Source organism: Pholcus phalangioides, unplaced genomic scaffold (assembly GCF_987345545.1).
Source record: "Pholcus phalangioides strain wild (caught in Gottingen) unplaced genomic scaffold, Ppha-v1.0 ptg000027l_1, whole genome shotgun sequence".
NCBI lineage: Eukaryota > Metazoa > Arthropoda > Arachnida > Araneae > Pholcidae > Pholcus > Pholcus phalangioides.
The window spans coordinates 2,755,680-2,769,691 of NW_028301617.1; the positions used below are offsets into that span (position 1 = coordinate 2,755,680).

At 38.4% G+C, this 14,012-nt stretch overlaps 1 protein-coding gene across 4 annotated transcripts in view; it reads left to right on the plus strand.

Moving 5' to 3' along the window:
- Nucleotides 1–12,213, plus strand: part of LOC149068065 (monocarboxylate transporter 12-like) — a 52,677-nt gene extending 40,464 nt beyond the window's left edge. For 3 of the 4 annotated variants that reach the window (XM_089251532.1, XM_089251530.1, XM_089251531.1), the window contains exons 2-7: nucleotides 952–1,211; nucleotides 1,300–1,602; nucleotides 5,814–5,957; nucleotides 6,062–7,159; nucleotides 7,466–7,591; nucleotides 9,736–12,213. In XM_089251532.1, coding sequence (XP_089107658.1) covers nucleotides 1,311–1,602; nucleotides 5,814–5,957; nucleotides 6,062–7,159; nucleotides 7,466–7,591; nucleotides 9,736–9,938 — 1,863 coding nt within the window. In that variant the 5' untranslated portion in view covers nucleotides 952–1,211; nucleotides 1,300–1,310 and the 3' untranslated portion in view covers nucleotides 9,939–12,213. Of the gene's footprint in view, nucleotides 1–951; nucleotides 1,212–1,280; nucleotides 1,603–5,813; nucleotides 5,958–6,061; nucleotides 7,160–7,465; nucleotides 7,592–9,735 lie in introns of those variants that run through there. The other variant, XM_089251534.1, reaches the window with a different exon arrangement.
- The last annotated feature ends 1,799 nt before the right edge of the window (nucleotides 12,214–14,012 follow it).

Sequence of the window (14,012 nt, forward strand, 5' to 3'; positions counted from 1 at the left end):
CCGCCACAGCTCATTGTAGAGCAACAGTTTTAACGTATTGAAACCACTTTGTCAAACTTTCTCCTGTGCAGCTTCCAACGTCTGCCGAATGATTAATACAAGCAACTATTTCAACAACTGAACTTGTTGGCACTGAAACTACGCTACTAGATCGTAATTAAAATCTTTAATGCATGAGTTACATTTGCTTAACCTAAAAACTGTTGCTCTCCGGGGTGACTTTGTGACAGCAAAAAAATTACTGATCTGATGAAGAAACCGACATTGATGGCATTTTTTTTTATCACTCCAAGATTCAGATGCAAATATGACAATGTTTGATTCTGTTGAAGATATCGAATTTTTTTGAAGAATCTGCTAAAGGCACCTCTTTCCTTCCAGAGACGAGTACCAATGCTCAGAACAACACTGACAACTCACCACTGTCTGGAACGAGAAGAAGAGAGAGAGATTGTTACGTTTAACATAGACCAGCTTCATGGGTACAGTGTCCAAAGTTAACATCAATCTTTACTGAAGCAATGCCAGAAGGTTTAAGTAATGGGGGGACAAAAAAATGGAAGTGGCCCGCACAACCAGACGAGATTATGTACAAAAACGAAGTTCTGTTTGCAATTCAACCACTTAGGTCTCTTGGAACGCTAGGTATTTTCCACGCGCCTGCTATTAAATGAAAGTGTGTAAATAACGTGTACTTAACAATGAAATTTACAATAAATGTTTCATTTACGACACTTGTGAAAGTTCTTGTTATACTTTGTTACTACGTTTTCGTTTCCGTATGCTTTTTGTACTAAAAATACACGTCACAAACTTTTTTAAAAAGTCGCCCAACATTGCGAGGGTAATACTCGTACTAATGTAAAGTTTGTTAATACGTATCCCGGACGCCACTGATTTTTTTATATACTGTTTTTTTTCATTTATTGTCACGTATTCTTTTTTGATTAGGGATGCAGATCGGACAAGAGAGTTTCGTCACATTGCGAAGCATCGAAGCCACAAGAGACTCGAAGCCTTGCACTTTCAGTCGTTATAAGAACTACATGAACGAGGAGTATCACAGCTACACACTTCACCAGCAAGGATCGTATCTGAGCTATCGTTGCTAGAAACAGTATTTGGGAATTCCGAAGTAATATCCACACACAGTTCATCACATCCTTCAAAAGAATTAAAAGCAAAGGTAGTTTCGGTTTCAAATATAAAAGGTAAGTTTGGTCTTTGCAATGGCTTAGTTTGTCAATATGGAGATTTTGCATTATTTTTTTCCCTTCAAGAAAATCTTTGTTCCCGCAGGGACTGTCGAGATGGGTCATAGAGCTAAAGACACCAACGACGATGATTCATCAGTTCCAGCACAAAAGTCCACGATGGACCAGCCATTCGATGATGACGTCGCCGAGTACAGGATGGCCGACCCGCCGGACGGTGGTTGGGGTTGGGTGGTGGTCCTGTCGTCCTTCATGATCCACGTCATCGTGGACGGCATCACTTACACCTTCGGGATCTTCTACATGGAGTTCCTACATCATTTCGGCGAGAGCGAGGGAGCAACGTCGTGGGTAGCTTCCATCATGGTCGGCACTACTTTCTGTATAGGTGAGTACAACCAAAGACTCCCACATACTAGTATCTAGGAGGCTTTTGTACAACACCCCATTGATTGAGGGAGAGATGCTGTTCTCGGCCGGAAGCGTAATTACAATCCCTACTCTCTTAGTAATACAGGAAGCATTAGCACTCCAGTAATTGGTTATTGCGAGCAAAAAAAGCTAGCAAGACGTCACGAGAGGCGGAGTTTTGGGCGAAACTTAATTTCAAATTTCATTAACGAACAATGAGAGCATGTTTTTATTGAATAAGTAAATGATAAAGGCATATGCATGTCTGAAACTCATTGCTAGGGAACCACTGTAGCCAAAGTAAACGTTTCGAAAGTGATTGTTGAGGTCCAGGCTACTTTAAAAGTTCTGAGAAACTTTTAAAGTAGCCTATTGTTCAATCCGGGCCCTGTTTGGTATATATGAAAATTTGGCGTCGATCAGTCTAAAATTGTATTTTCTGCAGTTCCCAACTTCGAGACATGAATATGAGCCGATCTCCCCGTTAAAAAATCTGGCCACAGAGAACAACAGGTCTACAACATTACAATTTTCCTTCATTACACTTCATACACTATGAATTGAGGAAAAAACTCGTAGTTGTGTTACAAAATTGATTTCAGATGGCAGCACTACACATAACAAGCATTACACAGAAACAAACTTCACGGAAGGTTCACTATACAAACACACACACATTCCAATATGTACCAATTCGTTAGAAGTTCCGCAGAGGAATGTGGACGTGGTGCACGTCTGGTTTAAGTAGTAGTCTAAAATTGTAGATCACGTGATATCTCCCGTGATTTGGATCACGTGATATCTCCCTCTTTCTTTGAGGGACATACAAACCGTGTTCAAGTTGAACCAATATGGCGACTAACTGAAATAAACAAATCTAGATTTAAAGAAACGTAGAAATGAATATATATATTTTTTCTTTTTCAAGGGGTGCCAAGTATTTCGATTCCCCCCCCCCCTGAAGTTCTAGTTATTCATCTGCCGGTTTCTGCTTCAAAAAATATTAAAACTGTGTAATTTCTTCGATGTACTTTATGAGCCCATAATTAATTTTAAAACAATCTAAACTATATATATGAATTTATGCAGTTAGACAATGAGACATTAATTTTCATACTTAAGATATAACATTGATTTCAACTTTTTATTTATTGCATGGATCTCAATTCAAAAGTAGGTCTGGCTAATCACTTCATATTTAATCTCCTGGGCTTCGTATATCTCTAAGCGAACTGAATATTTCAAAAATCGAGTATTGAATAAAAAATTTTAAAATGATTGATGTGTGGCGGAAAACCCCGCCAAATTTCCGCATTTCTACAGTAAAATAGGCAATTTTAACACTTATTTCTATGAGGATTACCCTTTTCCTGACCCTGCGATGCTGATGATTATGACGTCATTCAAAAAGCCTCATTACTGAGAGTATTGAAAATGTGGCCAACCATTATAAAGGCATAAACTATTATACATATACATATGCTAACAGGATTAGAGAAGTGACAAACCATTGTAAAGGCATAAAACACGTCGGAAACGCATTGCTAGGGAACCACGGTAACCAAAGTAAACGTTCGGAAAGTGATTGTTGAGGCCCAAAAACCATTGTTGCCCGACAGTTTTTTTGCCCATTTGGGGCATTTGCCCTGCTCTGACGAAATTTTAAAGTAGCCTATCGTTCAAGTCGGGTCCCATTTGGTATATATGCAAAATTTGGTGACGATCGATCTAAAATTGTAGATTTGTATAGAGAGAACACACAGACAGACAGAAAATCAATTGTATATATACAGATATAGATTTCCAGGCTATCTATATATTTTTTTATAGAGCCCTTTTCTCTGGATCTAAGTTAGCGGTCATATCCATTTGACTCGACAGTGTAGTTAATGTAATCTCTTGCAAGATAAGATTTTGGCAGATATGAGCGGTGTCAGTGGAGGGAAAATAAAGCATGGTTACAGTGTATATTTTATCGCCGAAATCTATTTCCCATTCGTATCAGGTTTTTTTTAATATTATAAGTGGGAACTGTATTATTTAAAAAAAAAGTTATCTTATCACGCGATGAGAGTAGCAAGTGTTGAAAAATTACTCGCCTCAAGCAATCCGTTTGTTATGGTGTGGTGTAGGATAACCGATAAGCTGCATTTGTGATCATTCTGATTGGTCGTCGCCGATGCTCTTTGGCCAGATAGTGGCGACCTATATTAGTGAAGAGGAAAAGAAACGTGACCCCCGACCGTATTTTCGATATTTTGCCGTTATGGTTTGTTTAACTGACGTCAGAGGGAGCCACGAGCTATCCAATTGGATGGTTTTTCTTTCTCCCCTCCCCTTACCTACTTTCTTGATCGTTTTGGTCTTTTAATATAAGGTTTTCGACTTATATATTAGATATTTGTCACCAAAAATGATGCCAAAAGTGTCAATTATGAATGAAATCACGGAAAAGGGGCCAAATGATGTGCTGCTGGAAATCGCTGTGGACTCGAGTGTAATTCATGAGAAGAAAAAGAAAATTGCTCAGCTTTTTTTTTTAGCCACAATTATAATAATTTTATTGATAAGTTGGGAAAACAATTTAAATTCTGATTTCAACGAAGAATTAAAATTAAAGTGCATTTCGCTGAAAGCAAGGGAGGAGGGGGGGGGGGAAACGGGGCATTTTGATTTCAAAAAAGTTGATGGCCATTAAGCAATACGGGAATGTTCTGGGAAATACTGGTCATATGGTCTTGACAAATATCTTTAAGAACATGGTGTCTCGAGCGGAAATAACATAAATATATTATAGTCATCGTATGACGCGTAATTTCGGCCAACTCGACTTTTTTTCGGAATAATGTCCCGGTTCTCAACCGGTGCTCCCTTGGGGGCTCCGTGTGAACTCCCCAACGGATCCACTGAAGCTTGTGGAAAATTTACAATAAAAAAAACCCCCAGTAAATTTGAAGAAAAAAATCCTGTTTTTGAGTGATAAAAATGCATCAGTAACTTTGATGAATAAATAAAAAATAAGCCCACGATTCTGGGGCTCTGCCATAGAAATTATACACCAGAAAGGGCTCCGCGAGTCAAAAAGGTTGAGAACCACTGTTTTAATGAAATCATATAGATGGAGATAATTTTCGACTTGAATATTTAAGCTTAGAGTTATAATATAATTTATAACTCTAAGCATAAATATTCATCTCGCATATTAGTCATACTAAAGGTCTATTCCCTGAAATGCATTTAAAGTCGCTGCAATTCGCAATATATACCTTTTTACTATTAGTTATGAAAGATTTTACCGAAAAATGACGATTTCGCCAACAATTGGCACTTTTGACATGAATACGTCTTTCAAGTCGTCTGTAAGATAGTCGGAGCATTCGCAAAAAAGATGCGTGACAAAATTCTTTTCAAACTCTCATATCTCAGGAAGTACTTACCTAACGCAAGTCAAAAGCGATGGTGTCCGATGCGCAATTGCAGAGGTGCACGCAATGATATCGCTCCGGTTTGGATATCTATTCTATTCTGGTCTGGGCACCAGTGTCCCGCTGCCTTTATTCGTAACTAACTGATTTACGTTATATCTCAAAGTACGCAACGCACGTCAACGGCAATGGTGTTGTCAGATGCACATTGCTATCTACAAATCCAATGATATCACCCCGGTTTCACACAATGTCTCCTCCCGTCTGGGCACCAGGCCCACTACCCTGATTCGTTACAAATTGTTTTCCGCTGTATCTCGAGCAGTTCACAACGAGAATAGACGGGATTGGAACCGTTTGTTAGCTATTCCAAAGACGAAGCTGATGATAATGTCAGTATCTAACACGATTCAAGGCACAAAACGTATTCACCTCAAAACCTGCTATTAATCAAATAATCATTGCTTATTAATTATTAGGAACACCTAATACTTTACTCAAATTATTAGGAACACCACCAACCGATGGGGAAAAAAAGTTTGAGGGCAAACTTTTTTTCCCCATCGGTTGGTGGTGTTCCTAATAATTTTCCCGTTTTTAACCTCTTAATTTCCCGTATTTTTCTCGGCAATGGTTAACTCTGGTATCAGTAATTTGGTCGTGTAAATGGACTATATTTGGCGAGAAGTCCGATGTATGGTGTTGTGATTTCGCCAAAAACCGTCCACTCATGTTTATATATATATATTTTTCTTTGTCTCAGGTCCCGTAGCAAGTGGACTGACCAACAAATTTGGCTGTAGAGCGGTCACAATAGCTGGCTCACTCGTAGCGGCGTTCGGTCTAATACTAAGCACCATCGCACCGAGCGTGTTGTGTTTGTATTTCACTGCAGGTCTCTTCGCAGGTACGACTTCATGACATTGGAATTAATCCACTTTTTAATATTATTGGATGTAAATGTTGCCTTAATAATTCTTACATGGTTTTTTCCCTTTTGGTTGATCTTAGGTGCTGGTTTCGGCTTGATGTACCTGCCCGCCATAGTATGCGTCACCTGTTACTTCGAGAAGAGAAGAGCTTTCGCCACCGGGATCGCAGTTTGTGGATCTGGCATCGGGACGTTCGCCATGGCACCGATCATCGGGTGGATGATCGCCGAAATGGGATGGCAGGGAGCCATGCTGGTCGTATCCGGCATCGTGCTGAACTGCTGCGTGTTCGGGGCCTTGTTCAGACCTCTACCAAGAGTCCCGGTCAACCGCAAGCCCACTTTGTGTTCCCTGACCCCGGATGGACTAGCAAACGGATTCACCAACGGGATCCGGAAAGGATCGCTGCCCAACGGGACCATAGACTGCGACGGAGAGGTTCGTTTCGCTCACCTCAAGAGAGACAGCATCCCCATGCATTCGAAGTCGGCGCTGCACATCGACCAGCAGTCCGACAGCAGGAACAGCACCGACCTGTCGAAGTATGCCATGACCAAGTCGATCACTGTTCACGCCGACGCTCTGAAAACGTCGAGGTCGAGTTCCCTGGGACCGCTGAGCCGCAAGGACATTTTCTACAGCGGGAGCCTGGTGAACGTCTCCAGTCACCGATCGGGGTCGCTGGGGTCGTTCTCGGCGAGACAATCCGTGTCGTACCCGTCGCCGAAATCGGCCGAAGACCACCAACAGCAGAAAGGCGCCAAAGAAGGCTTGAGGCAGAGGATCTACCGCGTGCTGTGCCCCCAGGAGATGAAAGAAGCCTTCGAAGAGATGATGGACTTCAGGCTGATGGCCGACGTCATTTTCCTGATGTTCGGCTTCTCTAATTTCTTCACGAACATCGGCTTCAACGTGCCCTTCGTGTACACCAGCAACCGCGCCTACGGCATGGGCATCGCCGACAAATACTACTCCGGCTATCTCCTGTCGGTTATAGGGATCGCAAACACGGTCGGCAGGATCATACTGGGTTACCTTTCGGATATACCCTGGATCAACCGACTCTGGCTGTACAACGCCAGCCTCACGATATGCGGACTTTCCACCATCCTCAGCATATTTTGCAACTCGTATACTCTAATGGCCGTATACGCCGCTGCCTTCGGAGCAACTGCTGGTGAGTAGACGTTCGATTATTTGCCGAATGAAACTTTTGTTACACGGTTTGGTAAGCACTAATCAAAATTTCATGAAATTTTCTCTGTAATACGTGGCTCACTCAAGTTCTGACACCACTTGTGATCAGGAGTTGATCCAGAGAAGGGTTCCCACGAGCGGAAAATAGAGGTCTCGTAGCGTAAAATACGGGACCTGTAATGTTGCGGGACCCCATGCTGCAATCAATCCCACTTAGTCACCCCTCCTTCGATGCCCCGATTTGTGATCAAATGAGAATCTAATATATATATTATTTTGTTTCTAGGAGCTTATGTGAGCTTGACTTCGGTGATCCTGGTCGATCTCCTCGGTCTAGACAAGCTGACCAATGCTTTTGGGCTGCTGCTGGTCTTCGAGGGAATCGCCTGCCTTATTGGACCTCCTATCACAGGTAAATTACGCGATTCCTATAGGCATACGACGTTGACTGGAATGCAAGTCTTATTTTACTTACGGAGAACGAGCTTCTAAGAACAGATTATGAGAAAACTGAGTAGAAAAGATCTGACGTTCAAACTCGATTTTTGCACATTGTTACATAATAAATATTACTTTGTGAAGGTGGTCCTTGGTCTTCCACGGACCCTTTGTGCCAATAAGCGGAACACAAAAGGTTAACCCTTGTTCTTGATCAAATATGTAAATTGGTAGGCAGGTACAATCCAGCCAGATAGAGGGTTCCGAAACGCATAGTAACAAACCTTACATTGATGCAAGTACAGGAGAAATCGTCCTGTGATTGGTCATAACGAGTGCTGAAAGAAAGCATTACGTCATAAATTCGAGATTAAATCCAAGTAGCCGCCTGACGTCAAATATGACGTGAAAATTTGGTCATTTTCTCTGAATGACGTCAGTCAAAAAAAAAATCACGTCATTTCAAAGTCATTTAATGACCACGAACAATAAAGGTGAGGAAATAACGTGATTCTTGATGATCTTAATGAAATATCAGGTCATTTCATGACCTTATTAGCCATGAAGGTCCTGAAATGACGTGATTTTTTATGGCGTAAACGATTTTGCGTCATAAAATTCACGAATTTCTTTCCAACTGAAAAATTCTGTTCCGGATTAAAATATCAAAATTATCCAAAATGTTTGTTAATAAACCTTCAGAGAGTGTTTCAAAATTACCCTAGGCCTATTCGTTACTGGTTGTCACAAGATAAATGAAGTACTTTCAATTGCGATTTTATTTTGAATGGAAATGCAAAATTTTTCAATGAGTAATTGTTCATATAAATTTATCAACGTACGTTATATAAATTATAATTGCATCCATATCATATTTTTTACGGACGATCAGAAGATCTGTGAAATCTGTCAAAAATTCAAAAAGATGCAACGAATTCATTGATCTAAAAAAAATGAATTTTTTAAAAACTTTTTTTTTCGATAATTGTAAATAACGCAAATAATTATATTACTATATTTTTCATGGAAAAAAAATTAAATAAAACGAAAAAATAACTGCCATCGGCTAAACTCAGCAAGAGATTAAACGGTAATTGTAATATAACTAATCAATACTTTTGAAGTCTTCATTAAATAACACCAGTTGGTTACTGCTACGATAGCGCGATCGGTTAAGGCATGGCGTGAGATACATAGGGACAATTCGGAGAGAAGCCAAGTTCGACTCCGACCTGCGCCAGAAGGTGATACTTTCCCCCCCCCCCGTCTCTTCGAATAGCGCCATCTATCTTCTGAAAGTCTAACTATTTGCAAATAGTCATTTTTTGACGTTTCCAAAATGGACATAATGACCATTTTATCACGTCATGTTTGAGACATTTTATGACTTCCAAAAAACGTTTTTATTGACGTCAGGCGACAACTTGGGAAGGAAGAATGAAGTTTTTCTTTTTCGCTTACTGCTTTTTTCATTTTCCTCGGTTGATTGCAGACTCAATAGATGGCCTTCCGTGTTTCATTTCCGGGTGGTTTGCTCAGGTGGCATGCGTGACCTGGGGGGGACTCTCCCTTTCTCAGGCTTGGTCTCTTCTTGTCTGTGGGGCTGCTTCAGCGTGGATCGCTGATGGGGTTAAGGCGGTGAGTCCACCTCTGGGATTCCTTGGGGGATTTGCTGCTTTCCAGCACACTCCCTATACGTTAGAGGTTCCATAGGAATAGTAACGTGGGAGTGTCTGGTTGTTCAGGTTGATTGTAGACGCTATCTTAATATTATTAGCACACACTATAATATTTCTATTATATACAATTAATAATAAGAAAGTGCTGGCAACCACGCGAAAAGATAGAATGGCTGGCGTGTTTTTTCCTTCTCACATTTTCCTACCCTTGTCGTAAACTTCTTTGCCAAGAATAACGCCAATGGTGACGCATTGCTACCTCAACTCACAAAACAACCAATCCCAAGAATCTGAATTTCTCCCTTACTCGCATGAATATAAAGTTTGTTAATATGCTTCCACAACATCGCTTTGGTTGCAGGGAGCGTCTTGTCTGCAACTTAATGCCCTTTTGGTTTGTTTTTAACCCTTTTTTTATGTGGTACCTTTCCTTCCACAGGTTGGCTGTATGATTACACTGGCTCCTACGATCCGGGTTTCACAGTATCTGGAGCAATGATAGCTCTCAGTGGGATGATGCTGTTCTTCATACCATGCGTTCAGAGATTTCTGGACAAGAGGGAAGAGAAACGAGCCATTTCATCTCGCGATTCTGCTGCTGCGGAGACGAGACAAGTGCAAGAAGCCTCCGCTCGAGTCTGATCCTACCTTGTTCATTTGTTGATTGTCAAAGACGTGCCATCTTAGATTTGCATTCGACTGTATAAGTAAAATTTTTATGGTCAACTAAGCGCAGGAGGAAATTGAAATATTATCCCATCCATGTTATTTTTTGAACACCTGAAAACAAAATGGGAGATTTCTCTTACTGCACTTATTAGACCACATGTTTTGTTTTGATGTCATGTTTTAAATTGGTGCACCTAATTGAATTTAATACAATAATCAATCATTTTGAATTAGAATATAAGAGATGATATTGAAATAGGTTTCCACTCCATAGATAAACTGGTTGTTTTATATATCGTATAACAAGTTGTGTGTGACTATAAGTTACAGAAGCGACTGTAAAATAATGTGTATATATACAATTGCAATTCTTTGTGAAGGAGTTTTTTTTTATGTTTGCATTTCTAATGATAAGTTCTTTATGAGAGGGTTACGAATCCTTGAATTGCAAAAAAAAAAAAATTACATTTGATACACCACAACTTGAATCAAAGTTTTCAAATGTTGTTGGGACTAATACCATCTTATTCTCATGCTCTGATTACAATTTAAACTCGTAGAATAATTTGTTTACATGCTCACATTCAGATTATAACAAGGATAGAATCCAAACTCTTGGAATAATTATTTCAGAGATGGGACAAATATTCAACTGCTATTCTGCATTCGACCCATTGGCTGAATAAAGCTTAGGTATATGGCCGAATATTTGTGTAAATCTAAGCACAGCAAACTAATTTTAAAAAATTAATTGGAATTTTTTTGCATAAATTAATATAAAAAATTTACTGATTATATTTCATTGTTTGGTGTACATATTCCTTTCTGTGAAAGAGGTTGGGTCAGGGTTAATTTCTTGGATAAGTAAAGCATTAAACTGAAAATAGAATCTTACTGCAATTACACACAAGTTCACTAACTGAAGGATGTACCTAAACACAAGAAACGTATTCAGCTACTGAAAGAGGTAAAGAACATCTAGAGAGGAGAAATAAAAAAATAAGTCGTAAATTTTATGAGGCATTACTAGTTGAGCGTAAACAATGGTTGCCATTTTCTTAATTAAAATGTAAGATTGAGACAAGTGTTTAAAAATAAATTTATTCTGTATAAGTAATATTAAAATATACATTATATTACTAAAATTTGATTGTCAGTGCCATCGCAATATAAATATTTCAATTACCAGTTTTTTAAATGTTTATTTAAATGATAAGTTACATAATTAAAATTCATTATCAACCATTTAAAATTAAAAATATTATTTATAATTGTGATGAGTTTTGAGATTTATATTTGGCCGTTGAGTATTCAGTGAATTCTCACCATTCGTCTCAACCCTAATTTGTTTACATCCTCGAAAAAAAAAAAGTGAAATCCAAACTCGTGGAAAAATTTTATATTCTCTCATTCAGAATAGCAGGGGTTCGTGGCTGAAAATAGGGATCTCTAACAGAAGTGTGTAACAACAGTTGTCATATATGTCCAGAAATTTTGCTACTGAATGGCGCATGGTATAAGGCTGGGATTGACTCTGATCCAAGCAGATGGTTCTTCCTTTGTAAGCATTGCTTAGAGCCATCTAATTTCACACTGGAAAATTGCAACTCTGTCTCACTGTCAGAATTGACAAGTTTCAAACATTACAACATCCTTTTTTGATCCTATGCACTAAACGTTATCATTCTTTATCTTCAGTATGTGTAATACAGAAAACAAAATGGAATAAAAGCAATAACTGTGCTCAGATGATTCCATTATTTTTACACGGCTCATGTGACTATTGTATAACTGCATTAAAATGTTTCTATTTCAAATTAATTTCTCGCTCAATGTCATGATACTATGTATTCCATGAAAGCACTATTTTTTCATCGCCAATAGAGCGATAATTTAACAGTATTTTCCTTCCTCCAACACAAAAGAGCCAAAAATGAATGTAAATTTTATTTCGGAATAATTCTGAGAAAAAGCAATTTACACACATGTATAGATATACACATTTCATACATTAGTTGTTTATGTATACAAACGATAGGCTGATTGTGTATGTGCTGATTACGGCTCAAATTGATGTGCTCAGTAAGTGAATCTGTACCAACAAATATGTATATATACCATGATTGAAGAAAAAAAAGAAAAATTGAGTTATATTCCGCAGATGTGAATGTGTATTAGGTCACAAAAGTGCCTTTCCTTTAGGTGTTTGGAAATCAAATGAAAAATAAAACAAAAATTTGATATTTCATGGTTGTTTTTTTGTTTGTTAATTGTATCAGATCAAACAGCATTTTATGAAGTAAAAAAAGTGAAAATTTATAAACTTGTAAGTACAGTAGTCTCGATAATCCTAAGTGAACAGGATCGGGACAATGTTTGATTTTGGGAAACACTGATTGTATGGAAAAATAGGAAATACACCTGCATATTGCATTACACATTTTCATTACAAGATTTGTTGAAGCATTTTGTGAGATATGTTTTTTGTGCAATTCCCTTTTTACTGCATGCAGAACATGAACGATTCTAATTGAAGTTACCATTGAAAAAATGAAACTTGTTCTCATTCGATGAAATGTAGTTTCTCTAGCTTGTTTTCTATCGGCCTAAGATATTCCAGGGGGCCACGGATGAAAATCTTGCAAAAAGGAAGCCGTGAAAAGTGACCAAAAATATTTAATTTCAAACAAAATGCTGTATTCATAATTTTTCTCCCATTTAAATAACATTAACATGAGGAAGGAAATAAAAGTGTTGCATGTAAATGCATAGGTTACAGTAGAGAAGCAAAATTCTCAAGAGGACTGTTATTATAAATCACTTCAGAATAATTATTTTCTATAAGAATATTCTCAAGTTATTAATAGCTCAACATGCTTTCGGTGTGTTCAAAACTCGAATATTAAGATTTCTCCTAGTTTGGTCAATACACCCTTTTCCGCAGTTCTTGCATGGGATGAAGTAGATACTAGGATCTTTGAGTTGAGAAAATATATGAGTATTTGTTGGCTGTGGAATATTGTACGGAAGTCTAATTTCTTTAAGATGGATGAGATCATGAAACTTGAGAAGGGACAGACAAATAGTTCGGCTATTGCCCAACACTGCTGGCAACTTTCACATAATTTTGAGAAAGCGTCTGTTTTCAAAAAAGCAACACAATTCCGAACTGAATTTTCTCGAGGGATACTTTATCAGAACTTGCCAGGATTTCCTCATTAATGATGGAAGGAACATGCCTCCTATTTCGTCAGCTTAGACAGGCTTTATTAACTTCAGTCAAGACAATGTTCAACACTTTAAAACAGATGGCGCCCCAATTTGCATCCAAAGGATCCAAAACTTAATTTCAAACAAAATGCTGTATTCATAATTTTTCTCCCATTTAAATAACATTAACATGAGGAAGGAAATAAAAGTGTTGCATGTAAATGCATAGGTTACAGTAGAGAAGCAAAATTCTCAAGAGGACTGTTATTATAAATCACTTCAGAATAATTATTTTCTATAAGAATATTCTCAAGTTATTAATAGCTCAACATGCTTTCGGTGTGTTCAAAACTCGAATATTAAGATTTCTCCTAGTTTGGTCAATACACCCTTTTCCGCAGTTCTTGCATGGGATGAAGTAGATACTAGGATCTTTGAGTTGAGAAAATATATGAGTATTTGTTGGCTGTGGAATATTGTACGGAAGTCTAATTTCTTTAAGATGGATGAGATCATGAAACTTGAGAAGGGACAGACAAATAGTTCGGCTATTGCCCAACACTGCTGGCAACTTTCACATAATTTTGAGAAAGCGTCTGTTTTCAAAAAAGCAACACAATTCCGAACTGAATTTTCTCGAGGGATACTTTATCAGAACTTGCCAGGATTTCCTCATTAATGATGGAAGGAACATGCCTCCTATTTCGTCAGCTTAGACAGGCTTTATTAACTTCAGTCAAGACAATGTTCAACACTTTAAAACAGATGGCGCCCCAATTTGCATCCAAAGGCAAACTCTCCAGAAGACCAAACAAGCATCACCCCTTCAACGACTCA